The 22,707-nt window shown below is 46.9% G+C and overlaps 1 protein-coding gene across 3 annotated transcripts in view; it reads right to left on the reverse strand.

Annotated features, from left to right (window-relative positions):
* Positions 1-331: 331 nt before the first annotated feature.
* Positions 332-22,707, reverse strand: part of LOC114585493 (matrix metalloproteinase-17-like) — a 28,165-nt gene continuing 5,789 nt past the window's right edge. For 2 of the 3 annotated variants that reach the window (XM_028708220.2, XM_077919315.1), the window contains 9 exons: positions 21,527-21,659; positions 18,437-18,614; positions 17,172-17,455; positions 15,249-15,425; positions 11,292-11,382; positions 9,306-9,388; positions 6,392-6,544; positions 4,495-4,752; positions 332-2,618 (listed from right to left, as the gene is read on the reverse strand). In XM_028708220.2, the coding sequence (XP_028564053.2) occupies positions 2,320-2,618; positions 4,495-4,752; positions 6,392-6,544; positions 9,306-9,388; positions 11,292-11,382; positions 15,249-15,425; positions 17,172-17,455; positions 18,437-18,614; positions 21,527-21,659 (1,656 nt within the window). In that variant the 3' untranslated portion in view covers positions 332-2,319. The remainder of the gene's footprint in view (positions 2,619-4,494; positions 4,753-6,391; positions 6,545-9,305; positions 9,389-11,291; positions 11,383-15,248; positions 15,426-17,171; positions 17,456-18,436; positions 18,615-21,526; positions 21,660-22,707) is intronic. The other variant, XM_077919316.1, reaches the window with a different exon arrangement.

Here is a 22,707-nt window from a genome sequence, read left to right on the forward strand (position 1 = left end):
GCCCTTCTCTGAATTTTGCAACGCAGCTGTCCAGACAAATAATGTGTACAAGAATGTATATATAGTCAGGGGAAGTGTACGAGGACAGCATACAAAATGAATGGCGTTGGGGGAAATCGCTTTGCTAAACTGTGCATATTAGGTAAAAAGGCATACAAAAATAGCAGAAATTCACACTAATGTCCTGAGGTTGTTTTCCCCCACCCCGCCCCCTGCTGCTTTCCAGGAGTCTCAAATGTTTTTTTTCATAAAATACCATGAAAACAGGCTTAGATTGTTGCAGAACTGAAATGAACAATAACCAAAAAACCAAACAAACCCCACAACAGCATGATTTGATATTAATTTTAATTACTGCTGATAAATGTCCAAGGCTCTTTGTGCCCATTTTGTGCCTCTGGCAAGGCGGAACCTGGGTTAGGTGCCCCTATTGCCCATCCAATACAGCGGTACCTCGGGCTAAGAACTTAATTCGTTCTGGAGGTCCGTTCTTAACCTGAAACTGCTTTTAACCTGAGGTACCACTTTAGCTCATGGGGCCTCCCGCTGCCACTGTGCCACCGGAGCACGATTTCTGTTCTCATCCTGAAGCAAAGTTCTTAACCCAAGGTACTATTTCTGGGCTAGCGGAGTCTGTAACCTGAAGCGAATGTAACCTGAAGCATCTGTAACCCGAGGTACCACTGTACAAGAAAGGTGAGCAATGGGCAAGCTGGGGGTATCTACAGAGAGCACCTCTCTGTGTGTTTCAGGTGGAGGGGATTGGACACCAGATCTACATCCTCTTAAAAGCGGTTCTTAAAAGTCTCAATTTACAACAGAGTCTGGAATGCCTAGTGACTCGGGTGCTGAATGGCCTTCCCTCCCTTTGGGATTCCTGTTTCAAAAACAGCAAATCCTGCACACACACTCCCCTCGCCCCTCCTCGCCTTAGGCAGCCCTATTCTTTTCAACAGAGTCTCTGTGGTTTTCAGCCTACAATGACGCTTTGTCAGTCAGCCCGGCAGGCCCCGGCAAGCGGTTCTGAATCATTCCACAGCTCTGCTAATGGCCCAACCACAGGAAGAGGCTGCCGACGAGCTGCTCCTTGGAGTGAAAAGTGACTCATGGTTTCCTTTCCAAAAAAACAAATTCTGTCCCTGGTGCCAGTGGCTCACAGTGAAGCGCTTGGGGGCGAAGGCATCATCACAGAAGGAGGCCACCTTTTTGCCTTTTGACATACAAAAAAATTCTGCGAAAGACTAGCTAGGGGTGGTCATCTTCAAGCTCTAAGGGCTCCTCCACATAGCCAATCTTTATTGAGTATTTGTTCTGATTTGTTTATGGGGCGTTAATATGTCAATAAGCATTCGCCCTGTATTCACCCCGTTTTGCTCACGGGATGTTTAAAAGTCTTCCCATTAATTATTTTTTCACCCCCCTTTCCCAACTGCAAAAAGTCTGCTTTGATGTGTTGTTTTAAAGCGGATATGTTGCAGACAGGCAACAGAGCAAACTTTAATCCAGTTTATTTGAGCATACTTAAATTTCCCAGTTATGCTCTTGAATCCCCGTCCCCAGCAAAATATTGACAGTCTATAGGGGTCAACCTGGGAAGGTAGCCCATCTAGGAGAACTCTGGTCCTAAACCTCCACTGCCTTGGGGGACATCTTTGGGAGGGGGAAAAAGGCTCAAGAGTAAACCCTACACAAATACAGAGTGGAGTCCCAAAGATGGCTGCCTAGCGCCCTGCATGCCTCCTTTCGGCAACTCCCGCAGCCAAACTGGTGCCTAACATATTGCTCTGCTTTCCTTTGGACCACATCAGCTAGGCTGGGGTGGGGCCTTCTCATCTGGGACAGCCCAGGACCTCCATACATACTGCCCATACATACTGCCCCTGACTTGTGCCCTGGGGAGGTCACTTTGGTGCTGCTAACATAGTGGTTTGACTTCACCCTGGAAGCTCACTCCGCTGTCTCTTGAGACAGACAGATGTCAACACTGCAGGCGTTCCACATAGGACACTCCTGGATCCTGAAAAACCTTTGGCACTGTGTCCCCTTTCCTGTTGCATTTGCACCAAAGGATTCCTGTTTGAAGAATTTCCTTTAACCATAGGCAGAGCCACTGCCCCTATCACTGAAGGACTGTGATCTCATCCTTGCATCCAAGTTGCTTCCCCGCATTGTGCTTCGCTGGGGATGTCTCTCCCTTTCCTCTCTTTCTTCATATTCTTTTCCTTCCCTCCCACGGACGTGCAATGTGGCAATTGGGGTTGGTGCTGCCGAGGATCCTTGTGGAGCAAAGTGATGGCCAGGCAAGGTTCTGTGTCCTTCCTAGGCAAATCCTTGCAGTGCCAGGAGAGCCACCGCCAGGCAGCTCAGCAAGCCCCACGACATCGCACGAAAGGCAGAGCAAAAGCACACACATCGTTCCACCTCGAGCTGTGGACCCCGCAAATCCGGCCGGTGTTCGGCTCCTGACGCAGGGCTGGTAGGCAGGCTCCGGGGAGGGTACAGTTCTCCTGTGCAATCCAGCCAGTCCTTAGCTATGGATCGAGGGTAGCCAGTCTGGGGCTTGAGGTTGTGTGGCTCAAACTTCCAGTACTCCCTGCCCTTAAAGGCATACAGTGTTCCTGCAACAAGACAAAAGGGGGCATCAGCAACAAATAAGCGGGATATTTAAGAGCACAGGACAAAGGGTCCCGCCAGACAGGGTTTCTGTTTTTTTGTGGGTTGTATTCTGCAACATAGGGATACGGGTGGCACTGTGGGTTAAACCACAGAGCCTAGGGCTTGCCAATCAGAAGGTCGGCAGTTCGAATCCCCACGACGGGGCGAGCTCCCGTTGCTCGGTCCCTGCTCCTACCAACCTAGCAGTTCGAAAGCACGTCAAAGTGCAAGTAGATACAGTGGTGCCCCGCAAGACGAATGCCTCGCAAGACGGAAAACCCGCAAGACGAAAGGGTTTTCCGTTTGCGAGTTGCTTCGCAAGACAAATTTCCCTATGGGCTTGCTTCGCGAAGCAAGCCCATAGGGAAATCTCCGGGGACCTCTTTTAAATGCTGGCGGTGGGGAGCAAAGCCTTTCCCCCCCTCCAGCCTTCAGAAGAGGTCCAGGAAGGCCGGCGGGGGCCGAAAGGCTTTGCTCCCCACCGCCAGCATTTTAAAAGCAGTCCGGGATAGCAGGGAAGCGCTTCCCACTATCCCGGACAGCTTTTGAAGGCAGGCGGTGGGAAGGTAAATGGCATTTCCGTCCGCTGCTCTGGTTTGCCAGAAGTGGCCTAGTCATGCTGTCCACATGACCCGGAAGCTGTACGCCGGCTCCCTCGGCCAATAAAGCAAGATGAGCACCGCAACCCCAGAGTCGGCCACGACTGGACCTAATGGTCAGGGGTCCCTTTACCTTTACCTTTTATTCTGCAACATGTCATTGACGCGATAATAATGCATTAGCAGCGGATTGATCATTCCACTTCCTTAGTTGTTCTGCTCTGCTTTGGCAATGCTATTGCATTATTATCGGAACGTGTTTCCACCATTTGGGAGCCACTAGACAGGACTGCAGGCAACTCCAGTCAAATGCAGAGAAAAATTAAGTACAAGCTAGTACTTTCCAAAAAACAATCCCAGAGTCTTTTCTGATGTGGATAATACAGAATGAAATTCGCAGGTGTCAAAAAAGGTTATTTATGTATGCCACTGCTGTGGCCCGTGTTTTGTTAGCCCAAAAATGGAAAACAGGCAAGGTCCCGACTAAAGAAGAATGGCAACTTAAGCTGATGGAATACGCGCAGAATATAGAAAAAGAGAACAAGAAGAACATACGTTTAGAGAAGATTGGAAAATGTTTATTGAATATATGGGAGGAATTTGTGCACACTTGGAAACACTGGGAATTAAGATAAATTCAACAGTGTAAATAAGCTTTGGTGGATGTAATAATGGAATACTGAATGGTTTAGTTTATGTAAAATATGCAGGGATTTGTGATTATGCAGAATGAACCATGGAAAGAGAAGAAGGGAAGTCATTTATATTTTAAGGAAGTGTAAATGAGTATTCTAAATTGTAAAACAGAAAATTTAATAAAAATTACCGTATTTTCCCGTGTATAAGACTCCCCCATGTATAAGACACCCCTTATTTTGGGAGACTCAAATTTAAGAAAGGGGGGGAGAGATGGCACAGAGTTGTTGAGCTTCTTTTGGGGAGGATTGCCGAAAATCGCTTCCCTGCATGCATTGCAAAATCCGCCTCTCATCTGTCCCATCGCCAGCAAAAGCTGCCAATCACCCGCCCAATTGCTGCAGCATTAGCCAAGCAACACCAGTCATTGACGCAGCAACCAATAACACGCACAATATCCGCTGACAGCCATGGCAGCAAGCAATCAAACACCCACACTATGTATACGACGGCCTCCCCACTTTTTAGCATAATTTTAAAAGAAAAAAACCTAATCTTATACACGGAAAAGTACGGTATATGTATAAATTAAGTACAAGCTCACCATCGTTCTCACTCAGCACAGCATCTACAGAGGCGGGGAAGTGTTCCCAGGGTTCTCTGTGGACGGGGAATTCTTCTTCCATGTGCGCTGTGGCTTCATCATAGCACCAGTGCAGATCTCCCTTGAAGAAATAGGTTTTCCTGTCAACGGGCCACGAGAAAGCACCATCGATGCCCCCCTGGGGCAGCCCAAAGTCTGTGACAGGGCGGGGGTAGCCCTCTTCCACACCGTTGTCCTTAAATACCCAGTACAGAGGTCCTTGAGCAGGGGAGAGAAAGAGAGAAGAAGAGTTTGGATTTGATATCCCGCCTTTCACTCCCTTTAAGGAGTCTCAAAGCAGCTAACATTCTCCTTTCCCTTCCTCCCCCACAACAAACACTCTGTGAGGTGAGTGGGGCTGAGAGACTTCAAAGAAGTGTGACTGGCCCAAGGTCACCCAGCAGCTGCATGTGGAGGAGCGGAGACGCGAACCCGGTTCACCAGATTACGAGTCCACCACTCTTAACCACTACACTGCACTGAGACATCAATAGCAAGGCAGTGTTGTGTAGTGGCTAGTGTGTTGACCTAGGGGACAAGGGCTCAAATCCCCACCTACCCATGAAGCTCATGGAGTGAGTTTGGGCCAGTCCATCTCTTTCAACCTAACCTACCTCACAGGGTTGTTGTGAGGATGGAGAGAGGAGAACCAGATGCAGCATCTTGAGCTGTTTGACGAAAGCATGGGATGTAAAGGGAATACATAAATAAAAATTTTTTTGAATGTCCCAGCAAACACAACAAGTTGTAGTGTCTCAAAAACTAACAATTTTGTTACGGCAAATCCAGCTCTCATCAGTTGGAAACAGGATGTGAGATGGACCTAGGTTTTTTTTAATGGTTTTCTATTAAATTTTCTGTTTTACAATTAAAGATAAATATTTTACATCTTAAGATATCAATGACTTCCCTTCTCCTCTTTCCATTGATCATTTTACATATCTCATATCCCTGAATATTTTACAAAAACTATACCAATTGGTTTTCCATTATTGCATCCATCAAAACTTATTTATACTGTTGAATTATCTTAACGATGCCAGCGTTTTCAGCTGTACACAATTTTCCCCCACATATGCCATAAACCTTTTCCAATCTTCTCTAAATGTATGTGCTTCTTGGTCTCTTACTCTATATGTTAAGTTTGCAAGTTGTGCATATTCTGTCAACTTAACTTGCCAATCTTCTTTGGTTGGGACCTTGCTCATTTTCCATTTTGGGGATAACAAAACATGGGCCGCAGTTGTTGCATACATAATCTTATCTGACACCTGGGAATTTCAGTCTGAGTTATCCCCAGCAGAAAGGACTCTGGGTTTTTTTCGGGAAAATACTTTTAAACATTTTTCTCAATTCATTATAAATCATTTCCCAATACTCTTTTACCCTTTTACACATCCACCACATATGAAGGAATGTTCCCTCCACCTCTCTACACTTCCAGCACTTATCTGATTCTGTCTTGTAAATCTTAGCAAGCCTACTCGGAGTCAAATACCATCTGTCAATCATGTTCAGGTAGTTCTCCTTCAAAGAATTACTTGCTCTAGGACAGGCATGTCCAACAGGTAGATCACGATCTACCGGTAGATCGCGGGGTGTTCCTGGTAGATCCTGGTTGAGCTCTGGCCCCTCAGCAATTTCGTTACAGAAAAGCAGAAAAGGAAAAAAAACCCAAATCTCCACAACTTTGGCTTCCTAAAATCACTGCCAGTTTTTTTACGACAATGAGTAGATCACTGCCAGTTTTGTTACATTGTGAGTGATGGACGTCCCTGCTCCAGGAGATGGACCTAGTTTGGACTTTCTTATGCAAGCCAGCCCTGTTGCCTCGCACACAGGAACACCCACCCCTTACCGCTGAAGAAGAGGATGCGATGATCTATGTGTCTCTCATAAACGGCGTCTACTTTGCGCAGCGTGGAAGGGAGGCCTCGCCAGAAGCCGCTGATCAAGGCTGGGCGCAGAGAAGTGAGGTGACGACCCTGAGTCAGGCGCCAGAAGTACTGACCTGCCATATGGGGGGGGGGTAGGAAAAATACAACGTCACATCCCAGCTAGGAGAAGCAGCTTGATATCTCTTGGTCACTCTGCAACATGACAGAATGTTGCGAGCTGACCTACCACTATTCCAAGCACTCTGTCATAAACACACACCATTCTCACTGCTACAGATTGCGAGAGAGCAGGTATGACTTCCTCTGACATAACACACTGTCAGTTTACATTTCTTAGTGCAGAAATTAATTATTGATCTGATGTGTAGAGATCTTTCCTATTCCAATTAATTCAAGAGGGTTCTGGAAGCTTCTGTGTGTGGCAGAAACAAGCAGAAGGTTCATGATGTTTGGGTTATTCCTTCTGAGAAGCTGAGTACCGCTGGCTTAAACTGGTTCTGTTATCTCTTCTGTCTGTCAGCGGTCTCAACCTGTGGGCCCCCAGATATTGTTGGACTACAACTCCCATCACCCCTGAGCTCTGGCCTTGCTAGCTAGGGGTGATGGGAGTTGTGGTCCAACAACATCTGGGGACCCACAGGTTGAGAAAGGCTGGTCTAAGTCATGCTGACTATAATAGTAAGGCCAGAAGAACCCTGGTTTTCACTTTTCTCTTTCTACCTCTTCTCCTTTCTGGTGTGGTGTTCTGCATATAGTATGCTTAGTGTTAAGTTTTTGTTGTTGTTTAGTCGTTTAGTCGTGTCCGACTTTTCGTGACCCCATGGACCAGAGCACGCCAGGCACCTCTGTCCTCCACTACCTCCCGCAGTTTGGTCAAACTCCTGCTGGTAACCTTGAAAACACTATCCAACCATCTTGTCCTCTGTCGCCCCCTTCTCCTTGTGCCCTCCATCTTTCCCAGCATCAGTGTCTTTTCCAGGGAGTCTTCTCTTCTCATGAGGTGGCCAAAGTATTGGAGCCTCAGCTTCAGGATCTGTCCTTCCAGTGAGCACTCAGGGCTGATTTCCTTAAGAATGGATGCGTTTGATCTTCTTGCAGTCCATGGGACTCTCAAGAGTCTCCTCCAGCACCATAATTCAAAAGCATCAATTCTTCGGCGATCAGCCTTCTTTATGGTCCAGCTCTCACTTCCATACATCACTACTGGGAAAACCATGGCTGTAACTATACGGACCTTTGTTGGCAAGGTGACGTCTCTACTTCTCAAGATGTTGTCTAGGCCTGTCATTGCCCTTCTCCCAAGAAGCAGGCGTCTTTTAATTTTGTGGCTGCTGTCACCATCCGCAGTGATCATGGAGCCCAAGAAAGTAAAATCTCTCACTGCCTCCATTTCTTCCCCTTCTATTTGCCAGGAGGTGATGGGACCAGTGGCCATGATCTTCGTTTTTTTGATGTTGAGCTTCAGGCCATATTTTGCACTCTCCTCTTTCACCCTCATTAAAAGGTTCTTTAATTCCTCCTCAGGAATTAAGTTTTAGTCTTATTATAAGTTATTTACGTTTAAGTTAAGTCTGCTGCAACTGGACTTCTTATGGACAGGGCCAATCCTGAATGTATTGGATTTGTGACCATTATGTTTATTTGCCTTCAGTAGCAGTAAAGCTCTGCTGGATGAAATACAACTGCCTCTGGTCATGCAACGTGTTTAAGTTTTTACTCTGCTAACTATATGTTGGAGTTCTGCTCTGGATCATATTGAGTAGAATTACATGACATACAGTACACATCCTTACTGGGAGAAGAGTCTCTTGTTCCAACTCAATGATTCAATGTGCCCAGGGCAAGGAAAGGCACGACCCATCCATGCTTTTCATAAAGAGCAGGAGCATCAGAATGCACCTTGCATACATTGGTCCATTTAGCTTAGTTCCGCCTATCTCTGGGGTAGCCATAAAAGATGCCTTCCATATCATAGAATCGTAGAGCTGGAAGGGCCCATTTGCAAGGCCTGTTGTTGAGCTATTGGTCACACGCTCCCAGAAGTTGCAACAGGCATGCCAAGTAAGAGATGGGGCAGACCCCCCAAAAATAAAATTCATTGAAGGGGCCAGGCCCCCTCAAAGTTCCACGGCAGCCATACACACATGGCACAGGGCATGCTCACGTCATGCACGCAAGCTATGGAGCACCCGTGCAACACAGGAGCATGCCTGCCCCGTAGTGTGCACAAGTAGGTAAGGTAAATGTAAAGGACCCCTGGGCAGTTAAGTCCAGTCAAAGGCAACTATGGGGTTGTGGCGCTCATCTCGCTTTCAGGCCGAGGGAGCCGGCATTTGTCCGCAGACAGTTTTCCGGGTCATGTGGCCAGCATGACTAAACCACTTCTGACGCAACGAGACACCATGACGGAAGCCAGAGCGCACAGAAACGCCATTTATCTTCCCGCCACAGTGGTACCTATTTATCTACTTGCACTGGTGTGCTTTCGAACCGCTAGGTTGGCAGGAGCAGGGACTGAGCAACGGGAGCTCACCCCGTCACGGGGATTCAAACCGCTGACCTTCTGATCAGCAAGTCCTCGGCTCTGTGGTTTAACCCACAGCGCCACCCATGTCCCTTCAAAGGCCATACTCATTGGGGCTGTTGGGCACCGGAGTCCAGCAACATCACATTGGCTCCAGAGTTTGCTGACTAAGGTTGGCTCTCGAAGATTTCAGACAGGATTCTTTTCCTGCCGGCCCTGACGTTGCCAGGTTTTGAATTTGGGGTTTTCTTCTTCTTCTTTTGCATGCAAAGCAAGCGTGTTCTGATATCACTCAGCTACTGCTGGATGAAATGGCTTCACAGAACAAGGTCACAGAAAACGCCACAGACCTTTGAAAAAGAACGTTTCACCTCTGATCTGAGTGACAGCGTCAATGTTGGAGGCGCAGCGATCGGGGAATTCCTTCCCAGACCTGAAACGAAGAAGTGGGGGAAAGGCAGAGATGTGACTCCTCAGTGCGGTGTTTTTAAGTTTATCTTCAAGGAGGAAAAGTTGGCCTCTCCTTATCCATTCATGTTCACATCCCTCCAGTGGGCAATAGGACCTCAAGGGGTATACATTGTTCTTCCCTGTTTTTTCCTCACAATAACCCTGCAAGGGAAGTTAGGCTGACAGAAAGTGATCCCCACATGGAGGAAGCTACAGTGGTGCCTCGCAAGACAAAATTAATCCGTTCCGCGAGTCTCTTCGTCTTGCGGTTTTTTCGTCTTGCGAAGCACGGCTATTAGCGGCTTAGCGGCTATTAACGGCTTAGCGGCTTAACGGCGTTAAGAAAAAGGAAACAAACTCGCAAGAACTCGCAAGACGTTTTGTCTTGCGAAGCAAGCCCATAGGGAAATTCGTCTTGCGGAACGACTCAAAAAACGGAAAACCCTTTCGTCTAGCGAGTTTTTCGTCTTGCGAGGCATTCGTCTTGCATGGCACCACTGTATTTCACCCCGCACACTTAATTTTTTTTAAAAAAAATTCAGGCCAAGAAAGAATTTGGGGCAATAAAAAGGGATGCAGCAACATCTTGATCTTCCAAACCGCAGAGCTATGAAAGGAATGCTGATCTACCCAAGTGAGTCGGTCAGTGAATCAATACAGCAGTTTTGAAGGGAAGAGGATAGATTTGCAGCCTCCCACAGTCCAGCTGTACTGATGACTCTGCCATGCCTGTTTACAGCAAGGTTAGCAGTGACCATGGGATCAACACAAGGGCATGTGCAAAAGGCATAAAGCTGCAATGGCACATATGGACAAAGCCAGAATTTGAAAGGTGCCCTTTTGATCATCTTCCCAGTCTCCCGGTCTACTGAGAGGAGCCTAGGAAGTTGCCTGTACACAGCACCATAGGAAACAAGGATTATTCCACTGGGGAAAGCTACAGACTATAAAGGTGATTTTCTAAACAAAACAAAAAACAAGTAAAAAGCCTGGGTCCGCTTTTGTTAATGGGTATGATTTTGAGCTGCATAAAACCTTCAGAGAGGAGGAAGATTTATGATGCAGAATTCTCTGTTAACACAAGAAACGGGAAGATGCTTACCAATGAAAAACATTGCAATGCCTATTTTTATTTTTATATGCCATGTGCTCAACAGACAGCAGTCCGACATTTCACACAGTAAACTTAGTGGGCAGAGCAACAAATTTGAGTTTAACTTTTGTACAAAGGATTGGGGTGTGTGTGTGTGTGTGTGTGTGTGTGTGTGTGTGTGTGTGTGTACAATGGAACCTCGGTTTTCTAACGTAATCCGTTCCAGAAGACCATTTGAGTTCTGAAACATTCGAAAACTTAATATGGAAGCCTCAAAACAGAAAAATTAACACGAAAAACCCAATACGGAAGCTGCCTTGGAAGTTCGATTTCCGAAGCGCTATCAAAAATGGAAGCATTTACTTCTGGGTTTACGGCGTGAGGTTCCACTGTGTGTGTGTGTTGTGTGTGTGTGTGTGTCGCCAGCACAGCAGCTGAATTATTGTGTGTGAATGAGGGGCAGAAATCAATTAGGGAGCTATACTTGGGTTGCAAGTTAGCCATACATGTTTTATATGTAGTTCATGTTGCTAAAATACAACTCAGTCCCTGCAAGCACGGCCAATGGCCAAGAATGATGGACACTGCAACTGAGCCACATCTGGGGGGGGGCAAAGGCTCCCCATACCTGCTCTGTGCCATCATTTGCAGCATCATGCTCGATACTGCAGATGTATAGCTGCTGGGAACAACAACTCTGGCGTCGAGTGGGGTCCAGTGCATGCATATGGGGTAAAGAACCCTTTGTCTATCCCTTTCCCCAAGGTATGTGGTAGAAAGGGCCCTTTCTAACCTGAGGGCAGGGAAGTCGTGCGGCAAGGAGAGAAGATCTGGGAGCAGCGAGGTTACTTCTGGCTTCTCCGTAGAATGAAGAACTCGACTTCCTGAAAGAGAGAAAGAAAGAGAAAGATAACATGGATGTGCAAACGTAAATACACAATTTGCTTGCTTGCTTATTTATTTCCCAGCACAATTCAAAGTGTTGGTGCTGACCTTTAAAGCCCTAAGTGGCCTCGGTCCAGTATATCTGAAGGAGCGTCTCCACCCCCATCGTTCTGCCTGGACACTGAGGTCCAGCGCCAAGGGCCTTCTGGCGGTTCCCTCACTGTGAGAAGCCAAGTTACAGGGAACCAGGCAGAAGGCCTTCTCGGTAGTGGTCCCTGCCCTGTGGAATGCCCTCCCACCAGATGTCAAAGAGAACAACAACTACCAGACTTTTAGAAGATATCTGAAGGCAGCCCTGTTTAGGGAAGCTTTTAATGTTTGATGCATTACTCTATTTTAATATTTTGTTGGAAGCTGCCCAGAGCGGCTGAGGAAGCCCAGCCAGATGGGCGGGGTATAAATAATAAATTATTTTATTTTATTTTATTTATTTATTATGGCATCTTCTATCCCACCTTTACTCCAAGGGGGTCAGAGTGGCATGCATCCCCCCACAGCTCCATATGATCTTCATAACAACGCTGTGAGTTAGTTTGGGCTGAGTGTTGGCAGCTGGCGTGAGGGCATCCAGCGAGCTTCATAGCCAAGCTTACCACTACACCAAACTGGAGTGAGGGGTATCTGGAGTGGGTAGCCCACATCCTGAGCTGCATGCAGGCCCTTGGCCTAATATCATGTGATCTGGCACCCTCCAGATGTTTTGGACAACAAGTCCTATCAGCCAGCACAGCACTGGAAAACATGCAGAAACCTTTAGAGCAGGCTTCCTCAACCTCGGACCTCCAGATGTTTTGCGACTACAATTCCCATCATTCCTGACACTGATCCTGCTAGTTAGGGATCATGGGAGTTGTAGGCCAAAAACATCTGGAGGGCCGAGATTGAGGAAGCCTGCTTTAGAGGGCATCAGGTTGGCAAAGGTTGAATTCTGCAGTTCTGCGGAGCTTTAAATATCACCTGCTCTAGCACTGCTCATCATCGGCTATGGCTCGTGATTTGCTTATTTATTGTCCAAACTCAGACTGCTTTCAGTCCGCATCTCAAAATGTGAGGGATCGCTTTGTTTTGTTTGGGAATATAAGGCTGGTTGCAGCATTAACAGTTACGTATTTATCACAGGGTGCTTTCAGAGGTGCTTTTACCAGGCACACCCAAAGCGCGTATTATCTGCTGGTACACAGCCCCATTCTGTAATAGCCAAAAAATTCGAAATGATGTTTAAAAGGATGTTATGCTGGAAAAATATGTGTCAAACTAATAAAAAAAATTTATTAAATAAAAAATAAAAATGGAAAGTGTAATGCTGGTGGACAACAAAAGAGGTTTAAAGACTCTCTCAAGGCAAAATGTAGTATAAACACCGACAACTAGGAAACACTGGCCTGCAAGCGCTCCAGATGGAGAACAGCCTTTACCAAAGCTGTCATGGGCTTTGAAGACGCTCAAACTCAGGACACAAGGGAGAAATGTGCTAGGAGGAAGGCACGCTTGGCAAATCCACACCGTGATCAACTCCTGTCTGGAAACCAATGTCCCCACTGTGGAAAGACGTGTGGATCCAGAATTGGCCTCCACAGTCACTTACGGACTCACTCTTAAGGCCGTGTTTATGGAAGACAATCTTACTCGGCTACGAATGATCGCCAAAGAAGAAGAAGATACAGCCAAAGTAAAAATATCCCATTTCATCTGCCAGAGTACGAGAAGTTGACTCTGGAATACAAGCATGGCTCTGCTTTTTCACATCCCTAAAGACGTCTTTGCAAAAGCCCAATGATTTCATTTTCCAAACCAGATTTGGGACTAGTTTTTCCCAGCCTGCACGTGTTTTTCTGCAGCTCACTGAAGGAGCTGTCAGGATTCTCTGACTATAGAAGGACAGACTGGGCAACCCTAACAGGCCTTTCCATGGATCTTAGGAAAAAACGGTAAGTCTATTAATCTAAGTGCGGCTCTGTTAAGAATTTGCCCAGCTGGAGCAAATATGGGCATACAGTTTGACGGATCAGAGATGTGCAAGATTAACACTCTTTGGCCCTAATCCTCTTTAAGAGGCCTATTTGACCTCCTACAATATGTTATCTAGAGAAGAGGAGGACAGGCTTCAGTCCAGTGAGATCTGTTTTGTTTCTTCCCAGAACCCCAAGATGTACTGTATTTATTTTAGGTAAATATACTGCTCAGTTACTGAAGTCTCTGTCAGGAGCTTGTCCTACACTCGAGTAGGACCCCGGCAGAGACACATGCCCGACTGGCATGTTCCCTCCCTCCTGGTCGATTGTTCGGGAGCTTCCAAAGCTTTCTTCTGCCCAAACATCACAGCGACCGATGCCAACAGACACCGGCACACTTAGGGATCCACAGAGTTTATGCAGCTTGCGTAACAGACCTCAACAACTCAGCATTTTGGCTAATCTACTTTATTTACATATAAACATACACGGAGCACTTAAACATGGCTCCCTCTTTCTCTAGCATCAGACAGTAAAGAGAAAGAACAAAGGACAATTGTCCCACTTCACGGAACACAGTAACACAAACATCCTGTCTCTGTCACTTCCCACTCTGTGGAGTCAAAACATATATCATCATGTGAAAGACAACAATCCCATGACTGCAATCACAGAGCAGGAATTCTAACAGACTCTAAGCGGTATACATAGACATGCACTGGTGAGTGCTGGGGGTGCCCAGACACACCATAATGTTTCAAAAAGCCAGGGGTCATGGCAAGGAGGAGATAGTGTCAAAGGGCAACCCACCCCCATCAGTGGTCGTGACCTGCAGGGAAGCAGCAGTGGGGGAGAGATGAAGGGAGGAGGAAGGAAGCAGACATGAGAGAGACATAGGCAGAATAAAAAGGCTGGAATGGATCTGCAGCTTCTGCCTCTGTCTGCTTCTGCAAGCAGCAGTGGGAAGATTTGCTCCAGTGCTGACAGTAAGGGATGAAGAAGAAGTCAGGACTCAGCTACAATGGCAAAGAAAAAAACGCTTTATGTGCTCTGTTTATGCATTCTAACACTGTGACACCAGATGGCGCTGTGGAGGTCTGTTTTTGCTAACTCGATTTCTCCTACAAAGTTTACAACGCGTTTAACTGAAATGCTTCTTTGATGTGTCTAGATCCAGCCTCATTCTCCAGGACGAGGGCAATGGTTTGTCTTGGATCTTTGGCGAGTAAACTGAAAAATCACAGTTTTGGGGTGTTTTTGTAAGCAACCTTGGGATTTGTCTAAAAAAAGCTGAACAACCTTTGAGTTTAAAAAAAAAACCAAAGTAAAAAAACTTTCAGGGTGTCCTAGTTGTTTTTACTTTTTAAAAAATATGGCAACCCTATCCAGAACAGGCAGATGAAGACATCTGTTTTGATCAATTTGGGTAAGCTTGTTATCTAGTTAAAGGTAAAGATCGTGAAAATTAACTGTACCTTTGTATACTTCTAGTTATCATTACAGAGATGTTAGGAGAGCCTTGCCTACACAAGTCCCAGAGATTGATTGTTAAACCACTTTGGAAATTGCAGCTCTGCGAGAGGAACAACTCTCAGTACCCTTAACAAACTACAGTTCCCATGATTCTTTGGGAGAAGCTACGGCTGTTAAAGCAGTAGCGTAGTGTTTTAAATGTGTGGTGCAAATGTGGCCTTTGTCACAAAATGCTCAGCAACCGGGAGTCAGGAATCCTTGCCGATCTACTACAAATCACCCAGAGACCTCTCAGCAGGTCCCAATGATCTAGAGAGACTTAGATGAAGTCCTCCCTAGAGTAGGTCCATGCTGTTCAGCAATCCACCCACTGCACATACCATAAAGCTTCTGTATCTCAGTCCGGTCATCCGCTTGCAGCTGGTATTGCAGTGGGTCTCCCACTGGTCCCTGGTAGTAGGGGCGCATGATCGAATGCTTGGAGGGTGAATGTGCCAGCCCGAGGCTATGGCCAAACTCGTGAACTGCCACAGCAAATAGGTCGGTGCCAAAGTCATCTGTCAAAAGAAGAGCATGACTTATCGGGAGAATCACAAACACATTGCCAGGGCAAACCAACCACAGAATAACATTTGTAAAAAACAACAACCCATTCTTTGAGGAATTATAGGGACAGAACTACCTAAAATGTATAGAAACTTATTCATGTATGCAAGTACAGCGGGAAGAATGTTACTTGCCCAAATATGGAAAGAAGCAGAAGTCCCAGCAAAGGAAGAATGGATACAAAAACTTATGGAATATTCAGAAATCGCAAAACTTACTGGAAGAATAAGAAATCAGGATAACAAACTTTTTATAAAAGAATGGAAATGGTTTATTGAATATTTACAAACAAACTGTAAACAGATAAGGACATTGGCAGGATTATTGTATTACCCTGCAGGTTTCTAAGAGTATATATTTAAAGAAGATGAATAAATGAGTAAATTAAGTTAATTTGGATATGCAGAAGATATTAAAAATAAATTTGAGGAACTGCAGAAAGAGGGGGAAGGAAGTCAAGTTTTGAAATGTCAGAATGACTGTAAAATTCGTGAAATGTATAAACTTGAAAAGCATAAATAAAAAAATGGAAACAAACAAGAAAGAAAGAAAGAAAGAAAGAAAGAAAGAAAGAAAGAAAGAAAGAAAGAAAGAAAGAGGGAGGGAGGGAGGGAGGGATTTAGGGAGGGAGGGAGGGAGGGAGGGAGGGAGGGAGGAAGGAAGGAAGGAAGGAAGGAAGGAAGGAAGGAAGGAAGGAAGGAAGGAGAGAAGGAAGTCCATTTAGCCCAATGGCTTGCACAAGGCATACATGTCCATTCAGTATCAATCCAACCATGGCTGGGGTCACCAACCTTTTCAGATCCGTGGGCACATTTAGATTTTTGAATGAGTGTCATAGGCACCACCCCATGTGGTTACTTCTCCGCTCCCTAACCCCAGAGCAGCCCCCCACCCCTGAAAAACAGGAGGAGAGAAAGCATGCCCATAGAGACTAACTTCCCCTGTGCTAGAAGGAATCTGAGCCTTGAAAAGCACATAGGGCTGAAAGAGGAAGCTCTCTGTGATTTCGAGGAAAGAAAAGGTAACTGTCACCACTAAGAGAGTGGTGGGGAAGGGGCTCAGAGTCCTCACAAGCACCAGTGGAAGACCTGAAGGGTCCCAGACAGGTGCAAAACAATCAAGAGCAGATGAACTGCTGAAAAGGTGTCTACAGAGCAAATGGTGCAAGGGAAGACTTCATCAACCTTCCCAATGCAACAGACACCAAACTCTGCTATCACTTCAGCACCGAATTAAATACCCAGGCAATTTAAGTGATTCTAAGTGTATGACTATTTCGCCAGCTCTAGGGCCACATTCTAAAAGGGTGTTGGATGTCAATAAGATCAACCAAAGGCCTGGTTAAAGAGGAACATTTTTGCCTGGTGCCTAAAGGTGTATAACGAAGGCGCCAGGCAAACTTCCCTAGGGAGAGCATTCCACAGATGGGGAGCCACTGCAAAGAAGGCCCATCTCATGACGTTACGATGATGTCCACTGATGATCAGTGCTGGCAAAGCCCAGTGCAAAGCACTTTGTAAGCCTCAACCATCAAGTGGATAGTGACTAAATATCCCAAAAGGAAATTGGGAAGACAAATCCCTCTTCTAGTTGTGGCAGTGGCCCTGCCTCCACTGCCACTGTTTCCCTTCTCTTTGTGGTGAAATGCACCTTGACTCTTCCATCTCCAACCCACCATGCAAAGAAAGCCAAGTCACCTGGTGAACGGAACGTCCATTCCTCGTCGCCATCAAAGTGGACGTTGCCAGCCCTCTGAGGGTCTCCAGGAAAGAAGGCATGAGCGACCATTCCACCCGGCCCATCGAAAGGGTAGCCATCGCGGTGGTCCAGGCGGAGGAACTCCACAGAGATGTCAGCCGTGTGGCTGCCCACCTCGTGAAAGTTCAAGGGTGTAGCTTCACTCCATACCTTCAAGGCATAATACATCAATACTCGCATGGTCTCTCGGCTGAGGCGGGCTTCCCGTGGGTAGGTCTTCACTCTATGTTGGAGACAATGTACAGATGGGAAGCAACCAGATCCCTCGCCTCTTTGGCCTGGACCAGACACAGAATGGAAGGTGAGGAGACCCTTCTTGGATCAAATAAAAAACTTGTCTAAGGGAAGGTCCATTGGCGAAGGCCCATCGCAGAGATCTCCTCCTGACCCCCTCACAGCTCAAAAAAAAAATGATTTGCAAGGAGTCTGTAATCCAATATTTGTTGAGGGATGATACTTCCGAAACTACCAAGATTGTTTTGGAGTACTTAGCCGAGATCTTGAAAAGCTAAAGTTGCCTGATTTATTCAATGGTTGCTATTTAGTCTTTGATATATTGTATGTATTTGGATTATTAATGAATTTGGATGAATTTGGATGACTTTGTATGATTTTATGATTTTGCTGTTTTAACTTCAGCCAATAAAGGCTAGTTACAAGTTACAAGTGAAGGCCTACATAGCGACCTGATAGTGTCAGGCTTTGGGGAGTTAGATCCCTCCCACTACCCTCAATGCCCACCAGGTCTTGGGAGAAGGGGGTCAGGAATACTTTCCAAAGACACTGAGTCTGTCAGCTGTCTCTCCCCTGGTGCTTCTTCTTCCTGCTGTTCCTCTTCCCACATTTCCCAGCTTCTGAACTACAGTATGCCCTTCTGCAAACCACTATTCTAAATCTATACTGTCCTCCTGTTCTCAGGAAGGTTCAGGGGAAGGGGGAGGCGGCCCCCACCATTCCTCTTCAGTTCAGCCCAACAGGTAGACTATCTAGCATGCAGAAACCCCTTCTTTGTTTTCACATTTGTCATGCACCACCAGCTTGCTTCATCTTTCAGGCACACCGAAACAAGGATGGGGACCTTGAAGCCTTCCAGATACTGCTGGGCTTCCATCAGCCTCTGCCAGGGCTGATGGGAGACACAGTGCAATTACTAGTGGGAAATGGAGCAAATAAATACATTGGCAACAACAATGCCGATACCTACCTCCAGGAAATGTTCCGCTTCGTCCAAACCGAGCCTGCGCTCCGCTTGCTCCGACTCTTCCTTCTCTTCCGCCTTTTCCTGCTCCTGCTCCTCCGCAGAGGAAGCTTTTCTGGGAAGGTGCTGATGACGTCGGGAAGCGAACAGCGGGGCATTCGGATCAGAGCCAACGTGGCATCGTCTGTTTGAGTTCAAGGGAAATAGAAACAAGGGAGGGCTCTGTAATATGGTGCCATGAACGAGGACAACACACACACACACACACACAAAAACTTTGAGTAGGTACCAATATAAATATAGATGGTTGCTGTTGTTTTGTGCCCCCTGGGCTTGGTGCCCTGTGTGGGGGAATCACCCACGCCACCCTAAATCCGGCGCTGATAGAAATGTAGCTCAGAGTGTAGGACATCTGCAGTGCATGCAGAAGGTCCAAGGGTCAATCTCCAGGCAGGGCTAGGAGAGACTTCTGTCTGGAATCCTGGATAGTTGCTGTCAGTCAGTTAAGTTAGATGGACCAATAGTCTGACTGTGGTGGCCTAGGACTCAGGCTTGGACTCAGAACCAGAGGAGACTCAGTCTGCACCAGATCCTTTGCCTCAGGCATCATCTGAACCAAGTCTGGGGCCTAGTCCTGAAGAGTCCCAGTCTGCACAGGTTCTCCTGCAACAAACACCAGCTGAGCCGAGTCATGGGCCTGAGCCTGCCCTGGCTCCAGATGAGGGGATTACCTTGTTGCCTTCAGCTAGGCCGTCACTTACAGCTGCTCCACTACCGGTTGGGTCAGGGGAGGCTGAGGCGGCCCCTGGGTCTAGTAACTCACCGACGTCTCCCGAGCTGCAGAGACTAAGGTCTGAGACAAGGAGAGACCTGAGTACTCGCAGGAGGAGTGCTTGCCTTCAGGCGAAACAGGGAGGTGAGTCGCCGGGGGACCAGGACCGGCTGCTACCCTGATAAAGATAAAAGACTGTTGGACCCCACCCCAGGTTGCAGGAGCAACATTGCTGTATGCCAGATCCTGCCTGAGATCCTGTACCTGTCCTTGCCTGGTTTCCTGCCTCGTGCCCTGCCTTGGCTCTGTCGGACTAACTCCTAGCGGAAGCTTCGGATTCTGTTCCGGTCCTGGACCACATTTCACAGGTTACCCCCGGGCCCAGCAGTAGAAGCTTCCTATGTTCCTAGTCCAGAATCTTGCCTCCCTCAAGTTTAGGGGTCACCAATATGGTGCCATCGAGATGTTAATAGACTACAGCTCCCATCATGCATATGTACATACGGCTGGGACAGTTGGGAATGCACTCATCAGGAGGTCTCCATGTTGCCTGCCTGAGCCTAGTTTTTACCAAGGTAGTGAATCAGTGCCTGAGACTTATGGTACCACATCAGACTGCAAGCGAATGCTCACAGTTACATTTTGGGACCGATGAGTATTTGTTGTGTGCACACCCATGTAAAATCTGAAGTGGCTCAACCCGGGCACAGCGTTAGCTTGCATGCAGACGTTGAACCATAATTAAAACATAAACTGTGGTTTAAGGCAAATTACGGGTGTGCTCATACAGTGTGCTCAAACACAGCTCATTTTGCTCCCATAGTCTGGTGTCTCCTGGTATCCAAATCTGGGCTTGTTTCCTCCAAACAAGCCGCAAGTGATAAGCCAAGAACAAAACTTGCGTTCCAGCCATGGTTTGTTTGGAGGGGAACAGACCACAAGTCTGGATTTGGATGCCATGATATTTAAGATTCTGGTCATCTCTGAAAGCCCTCTGAAACTCGTCAATTCAACTTGGCCTCAAGAGTATCTTGCAGATTTGGAATAACAGTGGAAAACTATGTGTAGTTTTATTCAAACAGGGTTAGGCAGCATGGTTTGGGACTACAATTCCCACCAGCCCCAGACAGAAGGCCAATGGTCAGGGATGATGGAAGCTGTAGTCCCAAAAGTTGGTGGGCCAGGAATCACATTTATGCCTGACTTAGAAGATTAGAGGTTTTGTTTTTTTGGGGGGTGCATATTCTGACCCCCACCCCCTGGAATTCTACTTTAGTCTAGCCTTTCTGAGCATAAATCCTGGTCTTATCTGTACTTGGATCAATTCCAGACTCAAGGGATTACATCTGCAGAGCTCACTTATACGGGATACAACTGGAGATTTTTGGAATCCAGCTTTAGAGCTGTTCATTATCTATCTGTTTGTTTATAAACAACAGCAAAGTTTTCTGGGCAACTATTTATCTATATAATAGAACAGAATGATTGAATAGAATTACAGAGTTGGAAGGGACCACAAGGGTCATCAAGTCCTGCAATGCTCAAATATTTTGTCCAATGTGGGGCTTGAACACACAACCCTGGAATGAAAAGTCTCATGCTCCACTGACTGAGCTATCCCAGTTGGGAGATCGATCGATCAATCAATCAATGACTATAAATAACAAACTATAAAGCAGAGAATAAAATCAGGGTAACGAAATCACACAGCAACCGCAGGAAACAATGAAAACTGATTTTAGATTTTAAAATTAGGAATTTAAAAGGGCTGGGCTGGGAGGGAGGTCTTAATCTCCTACCCGAAAGACCATAAAGTACCGTATTTTTGGCCCTATAAGACTCACTTTTTCCCTCCTAAAAGGTAAGGGGAAATGTGTGTGCGTCTTATGGAGCGAATGCAGGCTGCGCAGCTATCCCAGAAGCCAGAACAGCAAGAGGGATTGCTGCTTCCACTGCACAGCGATCCCTCTTGCTGTTCTGGCTTCTGTGATTCAGAATATTTTTTTTCTTGTTTTCCTCCTCCAAAAACTAGGTGCGTTTTGTGGTCTGGTGCGTCTTATAGAGCGAAAAATACGGTAGGTGCCAAAGAAGGAGCCAGTCCAAGTCCGTGCAATGCAGAAATCTTTTACCCAATGCGGGGTTCGAACAACCAAGGGGGGACTCACAACCAAGAGTCTCATGCTCTACTGAAACTTCACATACTGGCCAGCATGCTGGTACGAGCTACAAGCTTAGTGCTTCAATACAAGTCTGGCATGAACATAGCTGGTGAGAAATAATGGGAACTAGAATTCTTGAGTTGCTTTTTAAAAATAGAACTATACCTGGAATCCCAGTCTCCGCAATGCCTGCAAAACGTTGCATTACACGAATGGCACTGGTTACTGCCTCCCAAGTCTGCAACTGGCCTGTTACGGGATCCGCTGGAGGAAGGTATCCATACTGGGTCAGCCACTCCTAGGGGAAAACACAATAGATAAAGATCTCTGGTCAATGTAGCTTTCTCACCTTTCTTGCCAAGATCTCAAATCCTCTAACCAGCCTTTCTCAACCTGTGGGTCCCCAGATGTTCTTGAACTACAACTCCCATCACTAGCTAGCAAGGACAGAGCTCAGGGATGATGGGAGTTGTAGTCCAACAACATCTGGGGACGCACAGGTTGAGAACCACTGCGTGCCAAAGTCCTGTCCCTTTGTGTTATTTGTCTGATTCACGGATTCATTTGCCGGGAGCTGAAATCAATAGTCATGTCATCCCTGCCCATTGGCCAAGAAGGCCGAGGCTGATGGGAGTTGCAGTCCCAAATATCTGGAGGGGACCAAGTCAGAAAAGGCTAGAATACACCAGGCAAAAAAAAAAAAAAAGACCTGTCAAATCGAGCATCCTGTTCTCAAAGTGGCCAGCTATGGGAAGCCCAGAAAGTACCACATTCCAGTCTTTTAGCAAGGCTTTGAAGACTTCTCTGTTTCAAGTGGTTCTGGCCATTGATACCTATTTTGCTATGATGCCCTTTGACAAGAGTTGGATTTGTGGAAAATAAATTTCATAGTATCTGCTGAATGTGTATTTTATTACTCCTGGGTGGCAGCAGCAGAGCATATGCCCGCGCTGCCCAGGGCGGGAGTGCTCCCGAGGGGGTGCGGTGCGGTGCAGAAGGTGCCCTCCCAGGCGTGGGATAGCTGCTTGGGTGCATGGAGTGGCACGTGTGCCCTGCAGCCAGGGGCGGAGCGAGCCGCCCATGGGGGTGGAGCGAGCCGCCAATGGCGGACATTCAGCGCGCTGCCCGCCTGCGACTCCCAAGCCGTCAAAACAAAGGGGGAAGGGGAGAGTGCAGCCGGCAAAGTGGTGCAGGCACCCCCTTCCCCCGATGACTCGGGGTAGGCTTGAGAGTTGCACACCAAATGTCACCCCCCTCAGCGAAGACACCCGGGGCGGTATGCCCCCACCACCACCCCTTCCTCCGTCCCTGCTGGGTTGTTGGTTTTTGTGTGTGTGTTTTTGTGT

This window comes from Podarcis muralis, chromosome 15 (genome assembly GCF_964188315.1).
Source record: "Podarcis muralis chromosome 15, rPodMur119.hap1.1, whole genome shotgun sequence".
Classification (NCBI taxonomy): Eukaryota; Metazoa; Chordata; class Lepidosauria; order Squamata; family Lacertidae; genus Podarcis; species Podarcis muralis.